This window comes from Oryza glaberrima, chromosome 3 (genome assembly GCF_000147395.1).
Source record: "Oryza glaberrima chromosome 3, OglaRS2, whole genome shotgun sequence".
Classification (NCBI taxonomy): domain Eukaryota; kingdom Viridiplantae; phylum Streptophyta; class Magnoliopsida; order Poales; family Poaceae; genus Oryza; species Oryza glaberrima.
The window spans coordinates 30,456,947-30,480,240 of record NC_068328.1 but is presented as its reverse complement, the minus strand read 5'-3'; the positions used below and the strand labels follow the sequence as shown (position 1 = coordinate 30,480,240).

Sequence of the window (23,294 nt, the reverse complement as noted above, 5' to 3'; positions counted from 1 at the left end):
CGGCGGAGCCACGCGGCACAGGCCGCCGCGGCGAGCGCGGCAGCCGCCGCCGCCACGAAGAAGAGGAGCAGAAGCAGGAGTCGCCGCCGCCGTTCTTTTCTTGCATGTCCAGATCTGTTGGTTTGGATGATTTTGCTATGATGATTTTGCTTTCTTTTTCTTTTTCATCTTGTTGAATCCGATCTGTTCTTCTCTTCCAATCCTCAATTCCAATCCTCAAGAATTTCTTGCCTTTTCTCTTCCAATCCGATCTGTGGCGGGAGGGGATTTTTGGGAGGGTGAATAGGGGATTTCGCCAGGGGAATCCCGCGCGAGAGCACCGGACGGCGAGGGAATGACGCCCACAGCGCACGTGTCTCGCGGCGATTCCTTCGTGCGCGCCCTCGAACAGGCGAGGTTTCGCGCCGCCTAGTTTGGTCACGAGCACCCTAGCTAAGGCGCGGGTCCAAGCGACACGGCGGCAAAATACGTGGCGGGACTAAGGCACAGTCCACCTAAGACGCACTGTAAGAGGCCTAAGAAAGAAGTACTAGTGAAGACTGTGTACACTGTACGGTAATATGGTATATATTCAATTCGTTCATACATATTTCACTTTGTACAACTTCATCATGGTAAGTAGTATATACACTATACAATATACACACAGCTACGTACAGCCCCGCGCGTCCAACTTTTGCAGACTTCCTGCACGGGCCGGCCGGTTCAGATTTCAGAATACATGTTGACACGGTGCAGTGTCGCTATACATACTAGAGCACATATATACACATCTTAATTAATTTTTATATTTCCTCCGTTTTATAATTTAAGTCATTCATGTATTTCCTATATTTATATTAGATTCATTAACATTAATACAAATGTAGAAAATGCTAGGATGATTTTCATTGCGAAACTGATCCATCGAATCAATTAATGACGTGGTTGATCGGCGTGTGTTTTGTTTATATAATCAGACGGGGTAGGAGGCCATCTGTGCGATGCCGCAGGCGCCCTCGCGGCCGACGCCGCGGCGGATCCTGACGTAGCCGCCCTCGCCCCACGACGCGCCCCACGAGTTCTTCATCAGCCAGTAGCCCGTGCCGTCGCTCGCCGTGCCGTACCCGACCGCCGTCACGGCGTGGTTCAGCTCCGTGCCGCACCCGGCGCCGCCGAGCACACCGCGGTCGTAGAACCGGAACACGTACCCGGCGCCGTTGATGGCCACGGACACCGGCTGGCGCGCCACGGCCGCCATGAGCGCGCCCTCGTCGTTCGACGGCACGTCCTGGAACCCCCGGATGGACGCCGCCGCGCGCCCAGCGGCGGCGCGGCACGCGCCGTCCACGCCGCGGTACGGGTAGGACGACTCCGCGGCGAGGCCGCCGCGGCGCGCGATGTACTGGAACGCGGTGTCCATGAGGCCGCCCTCGCAGCCCTGGTCCTCGCCGCGGACGTCGCAGTCCACCAGCTCCTGCTCCGACAGCGACACCAGCTGCCCCGTCCTGATCTTCGCCAGCCCTTCCACCGCCGCCACCGCCGAGAACGCCCAGCAACAACCTGCATGCCCATGCATATATTGATTAATTAGTCAATCCATCAGCTCACTAATACAGCTTCTTCTTTGTGATTAGTAGTACATATTAGTCAAACAGTTTTAGCTATGTTTGACTCTCGTGTTGACTAAAAGTGCATGCGTAGACTGTTCTGTAGACTGGCTCGGTAGAATCTTCTGTTTACTTGGATTGACCATTTTTACCTTTCCGTTTGACCGCGGGTACGTGTCATGCCATGCCATGCACGCACGCCCAGTTAATTAATTGCAAATTTTATCAGGTGATTATTCGATTCAATTACGTAATTACCAGTTGACGCATGCAAGATCAAGTAATCATTAGTTTGTTCGTGTTCGCCGGAGTTCGTACCGCACGAGCCTTGGTCCTTGACGCCGGTGACGGCGCCCATGGCCCTCCAGTCCATGCTCTGCGGCGCGGCGGCGAGGCTGAAGTTCTCGTACAGGAACCCGCCGCCGGCGCCGGCAACGGCCGCCGGCGGGCGCTGGTAGCCGGTTCTGGCGGCACGGAACTCGTCGTCGGTGAGGTCGGCGAACCTGTTGGTGGCCAGCCGGTGGCCGCCGCCGCCGTCCTTCTCCGCGGCGGCGTTGAACGAGTCGATCAGCTTGGCGTTCGCCCTGAACACCTCCAGCCGCCGCGCCTTCTCCTCCTCGTCCTTGTACGTCTTCCCGTGCTTCGCCATCCACTTCTCGTGCCTCGACGCCATGGCCACGTCGGCCGCCGCGGCGGCGGCGGCGCCGTCGCCGGCGAGCTCGCGGCCAAGGGCGGCGGCGCCGCTCATGACAAGAACGGCAAGGACGAACGTGGACAGAGCCATGGCTAGATTCACAGCCAGCTAGTGCACCACTAGCTCTCAGTCCCTCACACAACGGCTAGCTTTTAGCTCTTGCTTGGCCAAAAGCTGCAAGGCAGCAAGGGGTTTATATAGAAGCAGATGCAGCATCAGGAAACTAAATGAAATGTAAAAACCAAGACGAGTTAGGCAGGATTAACAGTGAGCAAACGATCACATTAGCCTTAAAGAAAATACATGTAGCAATCACAATTAATGACCAGCAAGAAGGTCCAAGATCAAAAGAGCCGTGAAGTAAGATCCTACACACGCATAATTTAATTTGCTGAAGCTAACGGCCGGATGACATCGATCGATCGATCTCTGCTATATATGCATTGATTAGATAACGAGCATGATGTTGCCGTCTTTTTTTAGCTGAGTGAGACCTGCAAGAACATGGAGGCCATGCACACATTCGTGCTCCTTATGAAATAAATCGAATTATTATCGACTTTGCATTGGTGTCGTGAGCCATCCGTTCTCCTGGATGGAACTGTGAGTGATTCCCAACCAAGGTTAGGATCAAGCCGAAAGATAATGTGGATTCCAACAGTGACCTTGGAATCTCTTGGCCTCAGGTTGAATCGATGGGGACTCTCAAGTGTCAACTCTGCCAGCTAAACAAGTACTTGTTGCAATGAATTGAGCGAATGTTTGATAACCAATCTCATGAAAAAAACCAGCTAAATTCCCGTACATCGCTTCGTGTTATGTTCTTTGAATCATACGCAAAGAAAGAACAAAAGAGATGGCATGAATCGATTTCTGCGGTTCTCTTAGAGTTCATCAGCAACAGTTGAAACGACAGCCGATGGAGAGGATTCGTGTCGACATCAGGGTATCTCCCTTTGGGCACGCAAGAAAAACGGTTGAACACAACAGCGCATTTCTACTTAAGTAGAGAAAGGAGTCCAGGCTAAAAATTGACAGCTTATGGGGCTCACATTTTGTCAGCTACGAACGCTTCCAAACGGGATCCTATCACGGTTTCCTGCTTTATCGGCTGCTGGCTGCGCACGTAACAAGAGTCCCAGCTAACCTTCTCTTCAGACCTTGGTTTATCCTGATGAGGTCAGGGTTTCTTTGCTCTCACTGTAGTGCAATCAGCCAATCACTCCCTTACTAATTAATCTCGCTTCTAAATCGTTCTGTCTTGTCAGAAATGAGTGCTAGTGAAATATAATCTCATGCAATAGCTGGAAGTGAAGAAATGATCATGAGTGCTGAATTGCTCCTGCTATTTCAGAGAAAGTTCAAGGATGGAATTGAAGTTTCAGAGAAGTTCAGAGATAAGAGACTACAACATGATAAAGAGAATGGCTCTGCTGAAGAGTACAACCTCCTCCAATTATACCACTGCTGGAGCCTGAAATTGAATGGCTTCATTGGTGAATCCAGAGAGTAAGTATAACCTCCAAGTATGGACCAAGGAGATGAAAAAACTTACATCTGGAACATGGTTAATTAGGCTCATTAGCAATGCGTAAATTATGATTTTAAGAGTCTGTCAATTCAGGGTAGGGTAGGTAAATAAGCTGCCGTTTTCAAGTGAAAACAAATGAGAGAAATGGCGTATGTTTCAAGAGAGGGATTGCCTTAAATATGAGCTCCACATCTTTTGCTCTGGTGGAGCATGCTGTGGATGTGTTACACTGCACATCACCAGTATCTGTTCTCCGAATAACTCTTCCAAGTTTGAAGCCAAGAAATTTTGTTCTGCAAATCTTAGGAAAAGTATGGTTCCTGCAAAATAAGTGCTCTGAAATTTCTAGGTATCATAGGTTTGAAACTCAATATTATGACTATACAAGGTGATGTTCTGAAATTTCCCTTTTTCTTCACAGTGGAATTGAATCCAAAATGTTCTGAATTTTCCTTGCCTTACATAGTTACATGTTAATACATGGTCTTCTGTGCATAAGCCATTCCGACGTCAGGAAACAGGACAAGCCAGAGAGCTTTCTGCCATAATTGAAGAAGGCATTCTCTTCTGTCACTGGACAGCCCCAAACTACTATGATCGATGAAGAACAAAGATTGCATTCAATCTTTTTTGAAAGGTGATTGCATTCATATAAGGAAGAGAACAAGGAGGGAAAGAAGTGGAGGAGGATGAGTCCTTGGGATGAAGGCAAGTAGGCAGTGCTGGCCAGAAGGCTGGGCTTGAGGCTGAGAACACCAATGGCGGATTGGCGATGGCTTTTTCGCCATGCCAGCATGTGGCCCGTAGTGAAAAGGTCAGATGGGTCCTCTCCAGAATGGGTGTGTCGAGAGAAGAGAACTGTCCAGCTCGAGGTATTTGTCTTGATCCTGCAGGGAAATGAATGATACTACATGTTTTCTCTCGTGATGTTGATTCTGTGGTTGTATTGTTTCATGTGTGCTGTATGATATGGCTCTAGTCTACCTCCAACTACGTCAGCCATTGCCTAACAGGTGAATTGAAGGTAAAATAGAAGAGTATCTACACGGTGGTGGGTGATTTTTACTAGTAGTGCATTCTATTAATAACATTATCATCAGTGAAAATAATCTTTAACCATTGATTTATGAGCTTTTCTATCAGTAAAAAAAATTCAACTTCCAGTAGTTGGGGTGGTGTATAATATATACTCCCTCGGTCTCATAATATAACAACTTAGAACTAAATATAATATGAAATATCCAGATTCGTTGCTATACCATAGGACGGGTTTGTTGTAATATGAAATGTCTCGTCTGATCTTATGCTATATTATAGGACAGAGGGAGTATGATATTTCGGATTAGAAAATATAGATAATTTAGATTAATTCTACTACCAGTAAAGATCATTGTAAAAACACCTCAAAATATAGAAACGGGTATAAATTTCATCAACCGAGCTACCTTTTGTTTTGATGAGAGAAATGGAAGAGACATTTGAGCATAGTTTTTCCAAGTGATCAGAGTCGTCTTGCTCTTTTCTTGCATATACTACCTCTGTCCTAAAATATAGTAATTTTCAGCTATGTTTCTAGACATACCTTTGTCCAAATAATTTGCTAAAAGTTATTACATTTTAGATCGGAGGGAGCAACATATATGGTGTTGAAGTAGTTGTCTAAAGATGATACGAAGTTAACCGGAGATATAAGTTATCTCAACACTCTCATACTTCTCTCAGATCGATTAGCACCAACCGCTCGATGTTCTGAAATCAGCGTGGCAGTTTCCCCTCCTATGTGTATCATGACTGCTACTGTACTAACGACGTCTCATGAGTTTCTATCGCTACTAAACCGATGCAGTTATCTCCTCAATTATCACGGTTATCTCGTGTGATAATCCTCTCGGTTCTTTAAATCTCTCAGTTTTTCTTAGTAATCCCATGGTTTTTGCAACAATCCTTACATAGTGGCAATCCCTACCAAAACATTGAGGAGAATCTGATCATCACACTAGAGAAGACATATGAGGAAGTCGCAAAGAGGTGATTGTTAAACGTTTGCACGAATGAATAAGTTCACTTTAGGTCCTCAATTTATCATTGAGTCTGAAATTTGTCTCTGGACAACAATACCATATAGGACGCATCCCTCAACTGTTAAAACGATTTTTAATAAGGTACCTAAGTGTCATATATGATACTGATTGATTTTTTATAAAACAGATGAAGCTAATACTATTTTCTAATGGCAAATGCTTCGAAACTTTCAAGACTTAGAGCATCTCCAACAGTCTCTCCAAGTTAAATTTTAGCCATTCAAACATGAAAAAGAGGTCCAATAGACTGGCCCACGGATGGCCAACTTTGGCTAGGCAAAAACGCATCGCCAAATGGTGGGCCCCACATGGATTCACTTCCCCACGTCAATAATCCCGTCCTCTCTCGTGCTCCAGTGCTGGAGCCAACCACCATCGGCTTCGAGTGCCGCCGTGGCGAGGGACGACGACGTCTGGTGTGACGCCATGGCGACCTGCTCCGGCCGCTGCCGCCACCACCATCCGCTCCGGCGACGGCGACGACGACGACGCGCGGAGGAAGCCCGCGGCGACTGGTGTACTCCGCGCCACTGCTAGCCTCGCCGCCCCTGCCGGACTTGGCCAGTCGCGCGACCTCCACCGCCTCCACGCGATCTCCGCCCATCGGGCTGCCACTTCTCCGCGTCGCTGGAGCCAGCCCGCCGAGGTGCGGGCTCCCTTCGCCGCCTCTCCGCGCTGCCGGAGCCTAGCCGTCAGGCCGCCGCCTCTCCGCACCGCCGGAGCCAGCTCGCCGAGTCGCGGCCTCCCTACCGCCGGGTCACCGCCTCTCCCTATCGCTGGAGCCAACTCGTCGAGTCACGACCTCCCGACCGCCGGTTCGCCGCCTCTCCGCGCTGCCGGTGCACCTCTCCGCACAGCCGGAGCTAGCTCGCCGAGTCGCGGCCTCCCTACCGCTGGGTCACTGCCTCTCCCTGCCGCGGGAGCCAGCCCGTCGAGTCGCGACCTCCCGACCGCCGGTTCGCCGCCTCTCTGCGCGGCCGGAGCTCGCCGACCGAATCACCGCCGGTGCGCCTCTCCACGCAGCCGGAGCTAGCTCGCTGAGTCGCGGCCTCCCTACCGCCGGGTCGCCGCCTCTCCCTACTGCCGGAGCCAGCCTGTCGAGTCGCGACCTCCCGACCACCGGTTCGCCGCAGGAGCTTGCCCGCTGGGTCGCCGCCTCTCCGCGCCGCCGGAGCTCGCCAACCGAATCGCCACCGGTGCTCGTTGGGAAGACTATTGCTAAGGTGAGACTGATACTGGTCCCACCGTCAGTTTGGAGAGTATATTGGAGAGACTGTTGCAGTGAAAACTAAACTTTACTCTCCAAATGGGTTGGAGAGCTGGCCAAATGAGTAAATAGAGAGGCAAATTTAGCAAGAGTGTTGGAGTTGCTCTTACGGGGAGGAAAAACATAGGAATTTTAGAGGATTTCAATCCTACAGGAAAATTTCCTATGAAGCCCTTTGAAACAAAGGATCGAATCCTATCCAATCCTTTGAAAATCCTATGGAATGGACGTTCCTATAGAGATTTTGGAGAAAATTTAGCAAGAGCTTCAACCTCTTGGTAACTTTTCTTTTGAGTCTATCTCTCTCATCCAATTCCTGCGTTTTTCCTGTGGTTCAATTAAACTTTGAAATGGAGGATTAGCAAAGGAATTTTGGAGGATTCATTTTCCTAAGGATTTTTTCCTATATTGCCCTTTGATTCATAGGAAGATGATAGGAAAACTTCCATAGGATTGCATTTCTATGATCAATTCCATAGGAAAATAAGCAAGAGGTTAGACCTCTTGTGAAACTTTCCTTTGTTGAGGGTATCATGTGGTATAATTAAAGGGTTCTTCTCTCCATTTCATGTGTTTTCAATTCCTGTAGAATTAGAAAAACATACAACTTCAATTCCTACGTTTTTCATATTCCTGTGTTTTTCCTATCCTGCGTTTCAAAAGGGGCCCCATTCTTATGTTTTTCCTGTGTTTTGCAATCCTCTATTTTACACTTATATTCCTATCAAAATCCTACGTTTTTTCTATTTCTGTATTTTCTCAATCCTGCTATTCAAATGGCCCCTTAATGGACGCATCCTGCACGACGACGGACGCAGGGCAATGCCATATATCAGACCGAACCTTTTTTTTCTTTTTCTTTCCCCTTTGGTTCGTGCAAACCAATCCCTGCCTTCCGTTCTACTGGAGCCTGTTTAGATCCCCTTGTAAAATTTTACATCCTATCACATCGAATATTTGGGCATATATATGGAGTATTAAATATAAACAAAAAAAATAACTAATTACACAATTTACGTGTAAATTACGAGACAAATCTTTTAAGCCTAATTGCGTCATGATTTCGCAGTTTAAAGACGTATTCTGTAATTTGTTTATGTGTCCATATATCCGATGTGACACGTCAAAATTTTACAAAACTACGTCTAAACACAGCCCTAGTAGTAGATCCAGCCTGTGACTGCGACTTGTGGCCGCTGGTTGCAGTTGCCGTCACAAGTTCACAAGTCAGAACACACCTGCGGCTGCGTACGCTGAGCTCGTTGATAGATTTGGGCTGGCCCCAACGTTGACAACATCCACCGTTCCGGTGGAGTTAGCCGGACGCCTTAAAATAGAATAGCCCCGGACGCGGCAACGACGCGCAGAATCTTGGCCGGTGTGGTGTTGCAGCCAGGAGCCAGAGCCCTCAACCCCGCAGGCGCGCAGCAGCAGTGGCGCGCGCGCGCGGGGCATCCGTCTCAGGCGGCTCAGGGCAGGTCGGGCGAGAGGGAGAGGAGATCGACGCGCGGCGTCCCCTCGGCCGGAGGAAAGGTAAAAGAAGCTCTCTCTGTCTCCCGTTGCCTCCCTTGCTTTCTTCGCACGAAGAGCAGTGGCATACTGGCATATGGCCGTGGGACTGTATCGAGAGCAGCTGTTCTTGATGTGTGCTAGTACCTTATTTGCTGTTTCGACCACCCTAGTCAATCCCTGCATCGTCTCGCAAATTTCTTCTACGGTTTGATGCCCTTTTCATGGAGAAGAAGAGAGAACTGGAGAAATATTATCTAAACGAATGAGGATAGAGATAGGTGGGGGAACTTGGTCGACAAAGAAATGGACAGATCGAGGGGAGATCCGATCAGGGTAGTAGAGATCCTCAATAGTCAATACCTGCACCCTTCCCGTGACCAAAGGGCAACTGGTCAAAAAGGTCAGGCTGCCTTGCTTTGATTTTGGCCTTAACCAGATCATCTTGCCTGCTGCTGCTAGCGTATAATAATGCTTAAGTCAAATAACACATTAGCTGATTAGGGTTTAGGATGATGGTAACTCACCTGGGGAAATGGAGCAGAATGGTTTCACGTCCTGCTGCTCAATTAGAGTTGCTCATGACCAGCCGTGCACCTCTTTCCGATAGAATTCAGTTTATAGGAGGCATATGCAGGTGACTGGAATTTTCTGGCGTAGCACACCTGCAATTGGAGCAATCAGATATTGTAGGATTCTAGCATGTAATAATTCACAAAAAAATAATGCTTAGAAGAATGCAGCCCCTCGGTTCTCTGTGCAATCCTGTGATATCCAGCAAATATTGCCTTAGTTTTACATAACTTTTGAGCTTACAAATCCTTTCTTTCCATCTCACTTATTTGTCAAATTGCACAACGTTCATGCCATTTTCTGGATTTTAGGTTTTTGGCTGTGACCGTAACAGATCCAGGCTAATCCAATGGATGACAACAGCATTCAGCAATCACTGCTAGCTGATAACCCTAATGTGCTGCAGCGGAAGCCGTCAGAAGGAGTAAATCGGTTTCGACGATGCAGGTCGACTCCTTCCACGGATCCTCTTCAAGGCCCCCCTGAAAAGGGCTCATCAGTTAAAGCCAAGGAGTTATTCAAGGAGATGAGGCCAAGTTTCAGACTAGTAGGACTTCTCCTTTTTATCTATCTTCTAGTGGGCGTCCTGGCCTTTTATGCTGTCATGGATGAGATATCAGGCAAGCGAACAAATAGAGTGCTTGACGCCTTGTACTTCTGTGTTGTCACAATGACCACCGTCGGCTATGGAGACCTCGTCCCAAACAATGACACAACAAAACTGCTTGCTTGTGCTTTCGTCTTCATGGGTATGGCAGTTGTTGCTCTCTTTGTCAGCAAAGTAGCAGATTATCTTGTTGAGAAGCAGGAGGTGCTGTTCTTCAAAGCATTGCACACGAATCTGAAGGGTGGTGAGACCAAGATGCTTAGAGCAATCGAGACAAACAGGATAAAGTACAAATTTTACACAAATGCACTGCTTCTGGTGCTATCCATTATTTCTGGGACCGTATTTCTGTGGAAAGTGGAGAAACTGAGTCTTGTTGATTCCTTCTACTGTGTATGTGCCACAATCACTACCCTGGGTTATGGGGATAAAAGCTTCTCATCCAAACTGGGACGTGTTTTCGCGGTCTTTTGGATTATCACGAGCACTATCATCATGGCACAATTCTTCATGTACCTTGCTGAGATCTACACCGAGCGACGGCAGAAAATGCTGGCCAATTGGGTTCTCACACGGAAAATGACAAAGATGGATCTTGAGGCAGCCGATCTGGATGATGATCGACAAGTTGGGTAAGTACACAACTCACATAGAGTATTTTTATTCCATCGTGTCCCTAAAAGAATCAGTGTTGATATATGAAATCTGGTCTGTGCAGTGCTGCAGAATTTGTTGTGTACAAGCTCAAAGAACTGGGTAAGATCAACCAAGAGGAGATTTCTTCTTTTCTGGAGGAGTTTGAAAAGCTCGATGTCGACCACTCTGGCACTCTCTCCCCATATGACCTGACCCTAGCACAATCTGCTCAGTGAAAACAGATGCCTTTTCCATTGATCTGTTGTTTCAACGATTTCCTTTGCTTCCGCTAATTATCACCTATACTCTATCTAATTGCCCACGGGTAATCAGTAAGTAACAAAAGAAATGAGTGGTCCTTACCTCCTACATCTAACATAGTGGATCAGCTCCTGAACATGTGTAAGAGACAAGTATTTGTGAAGTAACACCGAGCTCACACACCTGCATATATGAAATTCGATAAGCTACTTTTCAGTCATTGCAATGTTTTCGGCTTGTTATGTGCAAATGATAGGTTGTGTGGGTGTAGATTTCACCTGGAATTTAAGCAACCTTTCCTTAGTTTTGTTGCCCGTTCTTCTTAACTCCATAACTGCAACTCTGCAAGGAAAAAAGGCTGATGATGGCTGGAGACTATATATGAAACTCGATAAGCTACTTTTCAGTCAATGCAATGCTTTCGGCTTGTTATGTGCAAATGATATAACTTGTGTGGGTGTAGATTTCACCTGGAATTTAAGCAACCTTTCCTTTGTTTTGTTGCCCGTTCTTCTTAACTCCATAACTGCAACTCTGCAAGGAAAAAAGGCTGATGATGGCTGGAGACTAAGTCTCAGGTAAGATCGGGATAGTTAATCTCAGCTTCCACAGGATGACGATCTGGCAGAAAATGAGAAAAGACATGCATAATTGCAGACTATAGAGGTATTCACTTATAAAAGGTTTCTGTTAGAAATGCAATAAGCACCAAATAAAGCTGCACAACTCTTTAGGTGGTATTGTTAGAGCATCTCCAAGAGAGGCCTAATCTTGTTCCTAAAAGTTAAATTTTGGGAATTAAGGGTAAAACCAACCCTCCAACAGGTTCCCAAAGGAGGTCCCAATATTTAGGCACATCCAAAATCCAACCCAATAGGAGCTAATTTTGGGCACCTCCACGCACTCCCAATTGGAGAAAAATCAGTTTAAGAGAACCCACCAGTGATGATATGGCAGATTTTAAAGTTCTTTTGGAATCAGGTATTGGGATACTGTTGGAGATGTGGGTGATTTTTGAGCCCAATATCTTTTGTGATACTCCCAATACTGGTTTTTAGGAGCCTAATTTTAGACATACCTTGGAGATGCTCTTAGTAGCAGAGATAGTAATAGTAAAATTTCAGTTGCTGTAAATTTGTGGTTTTCAGTTCTTGAGACAGCACCAAATCACCGTCATATATAAACAATTGCTACAAAATACTTGCTGGGGGTTAAACTACCAGAGTGCCATACATGTGACTACAGTTAGCATGACAAAAACAAAATAAGACTTTTGCCACATGAAAATTTCTGGATAGATACAGGTACAACCAATCTTATATATGTCTTCCTTGTTTGATCTTCTTGGGAATGTACTCTTCTGATAAAAAGGAAATGGAACATGCAGATAACGCCTCAATCTCAAATTTGACACCCTTTTGCAACATGGCTTCTAACTCCAACCTGCCAAATAAAGTATATCAGTGTAAAAAATTCAGGGCTAAAGTTACTGGAAATAAAATGGGCCAAGTCTTCCTAGGCAAGTGGTACACTAAAATTCATCCCCAAAACTTGCACCTACTGGGCGTAGTGGAGTTTTTCAAACTAAGGAAATGAGACTGAAGGGAAGGCACTAAGTTAGGAGTACAGCTTTTATTAGTAAGCTGGCCTGTTTTTCATAAGAAAGTCTTCAAAAAAATGACTTTAACTACTGTTAAAACAAAAGCAAAGAAATGTTCCACTAGCTAAGTCCGAGCTCTAACTTGTAAACTCCCATCATAATCATGAATTGCTTGTAATACGGGTACGAAAAGTACAGCCTTACCTCCATTGTGGGGCTTCCCTGTGCAAGTAACACCTTGAGAGAATTCCTTCAGCTTTCCTTCTGTCTGCAACAGAATACATGAAGCATGAGGTTGACAATTGAATAAGAACAAACAAGGTACTTATAAGTTCCAAGAAAAAGTTGTAGAAATGTCAGTCATTTATATCCCTCAGTTTAGTCACCTTCAGACGACAAGTGAAGTAGGCAGCAGTCTGGAAGGCGATAATCCTCAAAATCAGATGTGAAGACCCCAAGCCACCGAATATCAGGCACACGCAGGAAATTTGCATCGTATGCCAATTGCTTAAATAGAATGAGAATTACACAAGCGCATTGCAGAAGGTAGTTAGTTAACACAAATAAATACACCAAGCTTTCAAGGAAAATTAAATAAACTTGCAAGGTCCAAATCTACCAGCAAAATGGGACAGAATATCGTGAAAACAAGACATGCTAAAAGGGCTTAGAGCTGCCAAACAAACTGAAGGCATACTGTTTGATTCAAATGTGCCTTGATACTGGACAAAAATGTAATGCATAAAGGTCAATCCAGCTATTGGGAGCTACTGATAAGGAAAGTGTAGTAGTCATTTGCATAAAGTGGTTATATGTGATTTTTAATTAACAGGTATGCTCAGATAGTGCATAATAGCAAATACAAAGCAAACAGCTAATTAGATAAATCATGACCCACCAGTGAACCAAATTTGTAGGTAGCCAGAATGTCGAAACCATAAGGGTCTGCATCCACCAAACAGTAAACTGGCAAATGCAGCTGTTCAACAAGGTAGCGCAAGAATCTGGAAAAATAAAGTATTTACATTTGAAATATCAATTCAGAAAAATAAAAGAGAAAAGTATAACAAAGAGTATATGCCTTCTTGTTGGAATATCTGGGTAGCCTCTTCCCTGAGCAGACAGAACAACATCAAACTAGATAAGAATAAATGCAAGAAAATATTTTGTGTATAACACCAGATTCAGCAGTTAGTAAGTACTGTAATCACAATGCAGCGATTCCTTTCACAGAACTTGTCATTAGCCAAACGTTGAAACACTGCAAGGAGAGTACAGAAGCGAACTGTAGGAAGGCTGGAACTGGAAGAGTACAAGTATCACATGCACATGAGGAATCTTTAAGCCTCATACCTGTCTCCTTCTCGACAATAAGTATGTAGTCCGCAACACTAACAACATCTACAAGAGAAAACCTAAGATAGCTTAATTTCCTTGAGATATAATTCAGGCATCAGGGATAACACTGAAGTTCACAGATAACAAGAGAGGAAATCTGTAACATAAAGTGAGTAAAAGATATAAGTATAATCAACCGCATATTTGTAAGGAAAATGAAGAATAAACTGTGGGTTCACTTGTTGTCCAGTCTTTTTCTGGCATATCTTAAATCAAGATGGGTAAAGATACTGAGCACTGACTTTATTCTTTAGTCTAATGAACAGCACCTTGCTAAGAGATCAATCCTAGCTATTCGATTCAGAATATATCAAAGTGGATTCTCTCAAAACAAAGGATGGTGGCTAATTCTGAATAATTGAGATTATGGTCCAACCCCTCACGCAATCCATGTCAGCAAATTGTAAAGGAATTATTTTCAGTGCAGATTAACAGTAACATAAATACTGAATTTTAGATCTTTAAATTTCTGAACAACCTTTTATTGCTTCGATGCTAACTGGGATAGAGAAGGCCTGCATTTGAAGAAGGCAAAAATCAAACCATATCAATAAAAAGAAAGAAACATATTACAGTGATTAAAGGAAACTCATAGAACTTACAGCATTGACATTCGTTATGCAATAGACTTCCTTTTCTCCCTCTAAAAATCTAATCCAGCCCATCACCAAGCTGGAATAATAAAGACATTGATGAGTTTTTAACAGGGGAAATGAATAGGTGAAGAATATATGAGCATAGCACTGTAATGGTAGCTTCACAGTGCTCTATAAGCCCTTGCTAAAAGAGAAGCATCTCACTATTTACATCCAGATTTTGTTTTAAGCAGACCAAGTGCTTGGAAGATAAGGGGTTAGAAGTTATCTTATTAAGTATTGGCATGGACAATCAATAGGACAGTAGAATGAGTTAAACATATCTTCAGACACTCCAACTCTATGATAGTTGACAGAGTTCCTACCCTTTTGCCACAGGAACCTGCAAGCAGCCAAGGTAGCACACATTCCAGTCAGTTATGACAGTACATACACATGAATTCAAGATGTAAAACAGCATTGAGAAAAAAAAGGCTCCAGATGATTAATGACAGAAATGTGGGCACAAAGGATGTAGCAGCTGTGGAATCTTATTATGTGATGCACACGCAACTTCTAGAAGCAAAACTGAAGATTCTGAAGGAAAATAACACAGATTACGCGGTACATACCACATTGAGATTGTGCCGGCTGCACTTGAAGAGTACGCATATATCATTGATCGCACGGTCAACAACCGCTTGTTCTGCAGTATTTAGACAAAAACAGGTGTCAGAATTCCAATTGTCACACACAGCAGGAAACAAAAGCAGAAGCGGAGGCATGGAACCTATGCAGACCTTGGAATATGGAGGGGTACATGTAGTAGATGTCCCTCTTGGAGCAGTGCTTGTTCTGCTGCAGGAGTTGCTGCACGACGAGAAGAACCCTGAGGAGCACATCTGCACATCGATTAAAACATCCCAAACTGATTAACATTAACATGATCGTAGATACGCAGGTTGAGACAAAAATCAACGACGCGTACTGAGCCGGGAGGCGTGGGAGCCCCGGTGGAGGAGCGAGAGTACATCTGTGCCCACGGGGACGTCGTAGCTGCAGGCGCTGCAAGCGCATACAGCGGGGTGAGAATTTGAAACGGCCGATGAGATGGTAGGGTAGGGCGAGACGCGGAAACCGACCATGGGGACGCGGCGGCGGCGGAGGCGGAGGAGCAGTAGTTCTGGTAGCGGTGGAGCGCGACGGTCGGGGAGCGGCCAGCGGCGACCTCGGCGACGACCCAGCGCACCAACCCTGCGCAAAAAACGAGGGACGCGTGTTTACTTCGGTTGATGAAGGATTCAGAAGTTTTTTAGGCGATTGATCACGAGAGGGAGGGGGAGTGCACCTCTGATCCTGTGGAGGAGGGTCGCCGCTTCCTCCTGCCGCCGCCGCCGCTCTTCGCCGTCGAGCGCCGCCACCCGCCGCCTCTTCTCCCTCCCCGCCATGATCGACCGCTGCGAGTGAGCCTCCGGCGGTCGGGCCAACAACGGCTAGCCCTGTATTGACCAAATGGGCTTGTGAAAACTGAAAACCCCCATATTTTTTTTCATTTTTACCAAGGGCCTATTCGCAATCTAATTCACACACAACTCGATATAATTCTAAGATTTTTGTGTATTTGTCCGATAAAATATATAAATAGTTCACTTCTTTTTTTTTTCGAATTTGATGAATAATTTCGGAAATAATGACAGCACAAGTGAAGATTTTATTCATGACAACACAAGTGAAGATTTTATTCATAATTCGTTCATACATTTGCCGGTTAAATTACACTAACACCTAGTAGCTCGCTCACTAGCTCTCCAGACATCAACGTGACCAATACATCTATCCAACCACTACCTTCACTTTCACAAGCTACACACATCTGATACATCTTCAGCTAACGTACTCCTCAGACTGCCTGATCTGCTAATAGCAGCAGCAGCAACAACAACAATACAGCACCCACAAGAATTTTGGCCATAGCCCTAAGTTCAGAATTTACTCGTGGAAGCCTTGCACCTCTTGGTGCTGAGCTGGGCGACCGGGAACTCTACCAGGACGATGAACGACGAGCTCTCTGCTTCCCGGAGGTACTGAACCGTGCCGCTCATCGTCTTCACGAGCTTCTGGCTTATGTAAAGGCCAAGGCCCTCTCGAGATGCACCTGGGCTGTGGCGGAACATCTCTTGTATCAGAGCCTCTGGAACGCCCGGAGCTGGATGGACAAACCTGCATGGAGCCAACCGTTGGGCAGATGTTAGATTACGCTTCTGTTAAGTGGGGTTGTGCCCCAGCAAGCTCGTCGAACAATCTAAAGCTTCGCATCATCTAATCAATCTCCTTTTACTCACAGTTGTAAGGGTTGTCGGCCGGGTTATCCGTTATCTTAAATAGTTGTAAGGGTTGCATCATTGAATTGGTTATATAGTCATTACTCAGATGTTACGATATTGCATTTTATGTTTATGCTATGTTTATGTTGAGATAATATGGAAGGCCTATTTTGAACCGTCAGTTTTTATGTGACTACTGAGTGTCCTGCCTCTATTGATAAGATGGACAGTAAACACAAGCTGCAGGAATAAAGGTGTCTGGAACTCAATAGTGCGCCTCTAGTACTTACTGAACGCATGTTAACAAACAGATTTCTCCCCAGAGAAGTTGAGTTGGAGTAATGGAAATTAGGTCATTGCATGCAAAGTTTAAGTTGGTTCTATTACCAGTAAAGCTGTACTCGCAGTTCAAGAAACATCACTATAAGTTCCACAAGGCAAATGGGTGGCTTACCTGAACTCTAGATGAGCAATCTGCATTCCAGATCCAATATTTTCCATCCTGGGGATGACTTGGAGCACAATAGGCCCTTCAGCTGGCTGTGTAAATTGAAGCGTGCATGCCAGGAAGTCTGCTAGGACTTGTTGAAGCCTTAAATTGTCCCCGCAGAGGTGCATACATGATACTTCTGCAGGCCAATCACGGTCAATGGAAATTTGTTTCTCCTTGCTCTGGGGCATGGCTTGCATTAGGACTGTATTCAGGGCTTCCTCCAGGTTGAAATCTACGGTGCTCATCTCCGTGTAGCTGTGGGAGCACAGAGTTAGTAACCAATACGTATTCTATCAGATCTTCTTGTGCGTGAAAAAAGCAAATGGAATAGGCATATTATACAGCTTTATATGAACTTATTTTGTAGTGCTGGAACTGTTATGGTACCAATGGAATTTTCCGTGTATAGGTTAATTCCAACCACTAAATAGAAAGTTTCCTTTTTTACATATCATGTTGTTCTACATATAGACTATATAATTGGAGAAAAGGCATGAAACAGTGGTGATTTCAGTTCTGAATCTGCAAGACCATCTAAATTTGCTATGGTTAAAAATCATTAAAGCGTGATTTCAAGAACAATGGAAGGGCTCAGAATAAAAGTTGGCAAATATCTATATGTCAGACTACAGTGGAACAAACGGCACTCACCACTGTTCAATGCTTTCTAGATCAGTGTCATGTAAAATCTTTTTCAGCTGTTCTTGACAGAGGACATTTGATGCTAGAAGTTTCCTCTGCTCCTCAGTCAAGTCAGAAGGTTCCAACAAATTGCGAGTAAATTGCATGCCATTGAGTGGGTTCCTTAATTCTTGACGTATGTATGTCAGTTCCTTAAAGCTGTTCATAGCAGCTTGTTCAGACATCTTCTGCACCTGCAGAGCATGTTGAAGCTCTGGGCTGGCCACATGAAGAAAGCAAAGGGCGCCAGTGATCTTACCCTCAGCATCTGTCCTCTTGGTTGCTGTCATCAGTGACTCTATGTACTTGCCATCGGTGTTGAAGAAACCAAAAAGAAGCTTCTCAGGATCTTGACCAGATATCACTGTGTTCATTAATATGCTAAGTTTGGTCAGAGTACCATGGTCTTTCACCCTACAGCCATACTCATGGTGGGTGAAAACTTCCCCGATTAGCAATTTATCTACTGCATCTTCCCTCTTTATACCAGTAATTTTTTGCATAGCTTCATTCCACTCTAAGCAGGAACCAAGATCATTGATCATAAATATAGGGGGGATGAGCTCCGAAGGGTTCTTTACTATAGCAACATAGTCCCCTTGTATCCGAGTGTACTTATCCATGATAATGTTCTGCCCTGTCATATCTTGTGCTACAAAGCAAACCCCCACAACTTTCTCTGAAAGGTCACGACTGCAGCAGGCGTTAACCATCAAAATTACAGGTCCATTATTTTCCTGGTGATTAAATGTTTTAAGCTTAATTTGCAGATTTTGCTCTTCTATTCCTGAAATACAAGAAAGAAGACCTAAGTTAGTCACCCAAAAAATAATGGACACATTATGATTAAGTTGGATGGTACAAAAAGGCCAAGTTCAACATAGAGCCAACCTTGTAAAGCTGAATTTAAAATTTGCTTAACCACTTCAACAGAATCATCGATGACGAGATCGACCAGAGGCTTCCCTATGGCTTCCATGACGGGTAATCCAGTGAGTTCTGCAGCCTTATTATTCCATCCGTTTATGCTCCCAGTGATGTCAACAGCCAAGATAGGCGCGGTTGCTGTCTCAATTAGGCGCACCATCTCGTTTGTAACGGTTCTCAGTTCAAGGAGCCCCTGAATCTTCTTCATATCATCAGATGGAGCTGTAACAATGGACTTTGCATTGTTGTTCTTGTTGGCATCTTCATCTTGCAAGGAGCCACGTAATATTAGCTGCAGAGAATGGATAGCATCCATTTCAACATCCTCCCAAGGAACACTCCTCCATTTAACTACCTCCAAGAAGGCTTTGAATGAAGATCGTGGATGCATCTTCCTACCATTGTCATCTGCATCAATTGGTTCATGCTTAGCTCCTCCCCATTTAATCTCCTTTGCCGTGTGGGATCGGAACCAGAAGATGAAATCTTTTGAAGAGATCTTTATAGCTGCCATGCCACACACAACATCACCAAGTGCAGCAGCGCCAGGATAACCTGCTTCAACTAAGCTGTCGGTACTCAATCCAGTAGAACCGTCATGGTACTCCTGCAACCAAGCAACAATGTTTTTTATCTCTGCTTCAGAGGGCGTTGATCCTAGCACCCAAAGCTGGTTTTGGTAATACAATGCTGCACCATCACATTTCACTAGATCCATTACGTTAGGTGATTGGGTAAATATCCCAACAGGAGCATCTCGAAGGAGCATATCACAGAGAAGAGTCTGCGTGCGGAGGATGTGCCTCTCCTTTGCCTGAGCAGCCAGTTCCACCTCCTTGTTGATCTGTATCCCAAATACTTGCAAGAGAAACTCGCAAGCATACCTAAGCGGGAAAGGGACGAACCTCGGGCTTGTGTGATGGCAGACCATCAACCCCCACAGCTTCCTCCCTTTCGGCTGCTGGTCACTCCCAGTGTCTCCATCATCATCCTCATCCTCATTTATAGTGACCGACATCACAAGTGATGCAACGGAGCCCATGCTTGCCATGTACTGTGCATGGCAACCATGGGGTGCCCTGAGAGTAGATCCGCATATGCTTATAGGTTGTGTTAGGCTGTCATCTTGGATGATCTTCACAGGCGTTGCGGAGCAATCGCATATCATCCGCACTTTGTTCTTCATGAACAAAAACCTGGATGCCTGAGGAATGTCAGTGGCTGGGTAGTGCAGGCCAAGATACGGCTCCAAATCAGATCTCTTGCACTCAGCAATCACCTCACCATGCTCATCCTCATGGAACTTGTACGCCATCACCCTGTCATAGCCAGTGAGCTCGCTCACCTCGCGGACCAGCACGTCGCACAGCAGGGAGAGGTTCCCACTGGGCAGGGACTGCAGCCTGGCGATGGCCCTGGCAGCGAGCTTGTACGACTTGATCGCGCCTGTGGCGGTGACGGGCAGGTCTACGGGGTTGACCGGCTCGAGGTCGATGACGAGGCCGACGTCGATGCGGTGCATGATGGCGTAGAAGGGCTTCCCGGAGGTCCTGGCGTGGACGAGGATGGGGTTGAGCAGGTTGACGTCCCCGAAGGTGGCGGCCTTCTGCAGCGCGACGAAGCTGTGCGAGCGGAAGAGCGTGCGCACGTCGGTGCCGACGGCGAGCGCCTCGCGCTGGTCAATGGTGGGCACGGCGTGCGGCGTGAGGTCGAGCATCTCGGCGGCGTTCTCGCTGTAGGCGAGCAGCGCGAACGTCTCCGGGTGGACGGCGAGCAGGCACCCGAAGGGCTGGACGAAGCGGCCGCGCTGCATGTTCTGGAGGTAGGCGGAGACGTTGCTGGTGGTGGCGCCCGACCGATTGGCCGCGCCCACCGACGACGAGTAGTCGAAGTGGCGCTGCGACCCCTCGAACTCCGCGTGCAGCTGCGCGTCCATCGGCGTCTGCGCCACCACCCGCGCGCTGTGCTTGGACCGCGCCGAGCTGCTCCGCGAGCACGTCGCCCGGTTGTTCGACCGCGACGACGACATCTCCACAACCCCCTCCTCCCCCTCGCCCCCAACCAAATCCCCTCCTCCTCCTCCTCAACTAGAACCACCGGCTGCGAAGGGGGATTCGGCGAGGAGGAACCAAATGGGCGCGCGGAGGTATCAGCGGGGAATCATGGCCGCGGCAGCGAGCGAAATAGGCGAGAAGGCGGAGCGCTTTTGGAGAAAAGCCGCGAGGGGGATTGGATTCTGCCGGGGATAAGCACGGATTGGAATAGCGCCGCACCTGAGTGGGACAGCGAGCCACACTGCACGGCAAGGCAGCCCAAGATAATATCTCCCTCTCTCTCTCCTTCTCTTCGTCTTCCTCCTCCCACCTCCCAACCAAAGGGAAACCGAAGCAACAGCGATTACTACCTCACCACCACGCAGAGGCGGCGAGGCGAGGGGGCGACGGCGACGATGACGGCGAGGCGAGGCAGGGGTTGGTGCGTGGGGTGGGTGAGCGGGATGCGGGGCTTAGGCGGGGAAGAGGGGACGCGCGCGGCCGAGGCGGGGCGGCGCGGCGCGGTGAGGTGAGGAGAGGCGGCGATGGCGGCGGAGGCGGTCGCGTCGGGAAACCGAGAGAGGAAAGCCGTACAACGTCATCCGGTTCTTCTTCCTCGCGCAGAAGTCCGTCCTTTTCCACTCGTGGTAAGTGCTAAAAAAAATGGGGAAATGCTTCCCAAAGGCCAGAACTTTGGTAGAGTAGGCCCTGTATTGATTGGATTCGATGGTTTGATCAGACCTAAAAATATTTAAAAACTTTTTTATACTGTACCACGTTGTCGGTCGACAACGTTTGATGTCGCGATTTCGGTATTTGTATAGTATGGGGATCGTTGGTACTAAGATATATGCGAGACTTAGGTAAAAGAGATGACGACGAGGATTTTTATACAGGTTCGGGCCCCTGAATTGTCAGGTAATAACCCTACATCCTGTTGGCCGAAGCCGGTATTGCTCTTATTCACCATAATCATACCAGTACAATATTTGGGGTAGCCTATCTAACTGTTGTCGACCTGGCGATCTGTAGTATTGACTCATAGTCGACAACATGGTAGCCTTACTCCTCGAATCCGCATAGATCAGAGACAACTCTATATCTCTCCTGACGGTAGCCATAGGCATCGTAGGGGACTAGTCATACCTATCTCTGAAGTCGATACCTGGCGTCTTGTCTTGGCGTATGTTGGCTTGTATATTGATCTTCTGTCTTGATCTATTGTTCCGTGTCCCCTCTCCTCCTAGAGGGTCTTGTATTTTATACCCATAAGTGTCCTCTTGTCCAAGTAAAACTAGAGAAACCAATATGGATACAATCCGAGTAGTTCTTGTCGTTTCCATATAGAACTCCGTTTGTCTTTTCTTATCCGGAACTTCATCCATATCCGAGGTCAGTGTCCGTATAAGACATGGTATGTGGTGGGTCCTGCCGAGATTTAATCAACTACTATTAGGTATTAGGTATGTGGTATCCATAACCCTGACACACGTGAGTTTGAGCTGTGAGGCAGATGATGAAATCCAGTGCTATTCGATTTACGCTAAAGAATAATCAATTTCCTAAAGTTTTAATAAAGGCCCTGTTTAGTTCACCAAAAGTTTTTCCTAAAAACATCATATCGAATCTTTAGACACATGCGTAAAGCATTAAATATAGATAAAAATAAAAATTAATTGCACAGTTAGAGAGGAAATCTCGAGATGAATCTTCTGAGCCTAATTAGTCCATGATTAGTCATTAGTGCTACAATAACCCACATATACTAATGATGGATTAATTAGGCTCAAAAGATTCGTCTCGCGGTTTCCATACGAGTTATGAAATTAGTTTTTTTATTCATGCCCGAAAACCCCTTCCGACATCCGGTCAAACGTCCGATCTAACACCAAAAAATTTTCTTTTCGCAAACTAAACATGGCCTAACTATCATAGGGGTAAATAAGTTGAATGTTTTATTATTGGGGTTGTTCGGAAGAGCTTGTTGCAGCAGCCAGCCAACAATAACTACAACAGCTACAACTAGTTATACCAACAACGAGCAGCCGCTACATCCTACATGTAGCGGCCTCAAGCCCTCAAGTCTGTCCACTGTTGTAGGCTGTAGCCAAGCGACGAGGTTACGCAGCGTAGCAAAGATGCTGCAACAAGTCCCGCCAAACAACCCCATTAAAAATTGTTGTCATAGATCTATCCTTATTTTAGTAGTACTTCAAGTTAGCCTTTGACTCCAATACATGACCCACAATTCTACACCTCCATATTGTTAGCTTATTTGGTATATGTTTGGAATACTTTTTTTTTAAATTCTAACAAACATAAACTATCATCTTCCCCTTTAAAATATATGGACTATATTAACTTTTAGATATGATATTTGTATCGTTAGTCTTACTTAGAGAAAACTAAAACTATGTAAGCATGTGTGTCTTATTTTTATCACTAAATATATTTTAAGCATGACTTACAACTTTACATTTTACACTAAACTTTTAATCAAAACATAGTCAAACGA

The 23,294-nt window shown here is 46.1% G+C and overlaps 4 protein-coding genes across 6 annotated transcripts; 1 reads left to right on the top strand and 3 right to left on the bottom strand.

Moving 5' to 3' along the window:
• Positions 1-527: 527 nt before the first annotated feature.
• LOC127766918 (senescence-specific cysteine protease SAG39-like) lies at positions 528-11,773 on the bottom strand. The gene is made up of 6 exons (XM_052292094.1): positions 11,219-11,773; positions 11,027-11,090; positions 10,851-10,931; positions 9,199-9,336; positions 1,908-2,457; positions 528-1,542 (listed from the first exon to the last, which is right to left on the bottom strand). Exons 5-6 carry the CDS (start codon positions 2,371-2,373, stop codon positions 956-958), a joined length of 1,053 nt encoding a protein of 350 aa, XP_052148054.1. The 5' UTR covers positions 2,374-2,457; positions 9,199-9,336; positions 10,851-10,931; positions 11,027-11,090; positions 11,219-11,773; the 3' UTR covers positions 528-955.
• Positions 6,943-11,051, top strand: LOC127766919 (two pore potassium channel a). Of its 2 annotated transcripts, none has more exons than XM_052292096.1 (3): positions 6,943-7,118; positions 9,556-10,483; positions 10,570-11,051. In XM_052292096.1, exons 2-3 carry the CDS (start codon positions 9,594-9,596, stop codon positions 10,721-10,723), a joined length of 1,044 nt encoding a protein of 347 aa, XP_052148056.1. In that variant the 5' UTR covers positions 6,943-7,118; positions 9,556-9,593; the 3' UTR covers positions 10,724-11,051. The 2 variants fall into 2 exon arrangements, with proteins under 2 accessions (XP_052148056.1, XP_052148055.1); XM_052292095.1 differs by lacking the exon at positions 6,943-7,118 and adding an exon at positions 8,271-8,695.
• Positions 11,774-11,889: 116 nt separating the features above from the next.
• On the bottom strand, positions 11,890-15,808 carry LOC127766915 (meiotic recombination protein SPO11-1). Of its 2 annotated transcripts, none has more exons than XM_052292092.1 (15): positions 15,670-15,808; positions 15,464-15,575; positions 15,310-15,386; positions 15,122-15,223; positions 14,954-15,027; positions 14,708-14,724; positions 14,349-14,418; positions 14,225-14,261; positions 13,702-13,749; positions 13,551-13,609; positions 13,430-13,461; positions 13,247-13,352; positions 12,735-12,855; positions 12,553-12,616; positions 11,890-12,191 (listed from the first exon to the last, which is right to left on the bottom strand). In XM_052292092.1, exons 1-15 carry the CDS (start codon positions 15,767-15,769, stop codon positions 12,065-12,067), a joined length of 1,146 nt encoding a protein of 381 aa, XP_052148052.1. In that variant the 5' UTR covers positions 15,770-15,808; the 3' UTR covers positions 11,890-12,064. The 2 variants fall into 2 exon arrangements, with proteins under 2 accessions (XP_052148052.1, XP_052148053.1); XM_052292093.1 differs by having other exon boundaries at positions 15,310-15,377.
• A 222-nt stretch (positions 15,809-16,030) lies between these two features.
• On the bottom strand, positions 16,031-21,481 carry LOC127766914 (phytochrome C). The gene is made up of 4 exons (XM_052292091.1): positions 18,711-21,481; positions 17,790-18,606; positions 17,100-17,393; positions 16,031-16,541 (listed from the first exon to the last, which is right to left on the bottom strand). The coding sequence occupies exons 1-4, from the start codon at positions 20,773-20,775 to the stop codon at positions 16,304-16,306; spliced, it is 3,414 nt and encodes a 1,137-aa protein (XP_052148051.1). The 5' UTR covers positions 20,776-21,481; the 3' UTR covers positions 16,031-16,303.
• Positions 21,482-23,294: the final 1,813 nt, after the last annotated feature.

What these genes read in the sequence shown, in the direction of transcription:
- LOC127766914 (XM_052292091.1), bottom strand. Translation starts at nt 20,775, where the DNA reads ATGTCGTCGTCGCGGTCGAACAACCGGGCGACGTGCTCGCGGAGCAGC. An exon ending in TTTAAATTCAGCTTTACAAG is followed by an intron (nt 18,607 to 18,710) that starts GTTGGCTCTATG and finishes CTTGTATTTCAG; the next exon opens with GAATAGAAGAGCAAAATCTG. An exon ending in CTAGAAAGCATTGAACAGTG is followed by an intron (nt 17,394 to 17,789) that starts GTGAGTGCCGTT and finishes GTGCTCCCACAG; the next exon opens with CTACACGGAGATGAGCACCG.
- LOC127766919 (XM_052292096.1), top strand. Translation starts at nt 9,594, where the DNA reads ATGGATGACAACAGCATTCAGCAATCACTGCTAGCTGATAACCCTAAT. An exon ending in GATGATGATCGACAAGTTGG is followed by an intron (nt 10,484 to 10,569) that starts GTAAGTACACAA and finishes TGGTCTGTGCAG; the next exon opens with TGCTGCAGAATTTGTTGTGT.
- LOC127766918 (XM_052292094.1), bottom strand. Translation starts at nt 2,373, where the DNA reads ATGGCTCTGTCCACGTTCGTCCTTGCCGTTCTTGTCATGAGCGGCGCC. An exon ending in CAAGGACCAAGGCTCGTGCG is followed by an intron (nt 1,543 to 1,907) that starts GTACGAACTCCG and finishes ATGGGCATGCAG; the next exon opens with GTTGTTGCTGGGCGTTCTCG.
- LOC127766915 (XM_052292092.1), bottom strand. Translation starts at nt 15,769, where the DNA reads ATGGCGGGGAGGGAGAAGAGGCGGCGGGTGGCGGCGCTCGACGGCGAA. An exon ending in CCAGATATTCCAACAAGAAG is followed by an intron (nt 13,353 to 13,429) that starts GCATATACTCTT and finishes TTATTTTTCCAG; the next exon opens with ATTCTTGCGCTACCTTGTTG. An exon ending in CCTACAAATTTGGTTCACTG is followed by an intron (nt 12,856 to 13,246) that starts GTGGGTCATGAT and finishes ATTCTATTTAAG; the next exon opens with CAATTGGCATACGATGCAAA.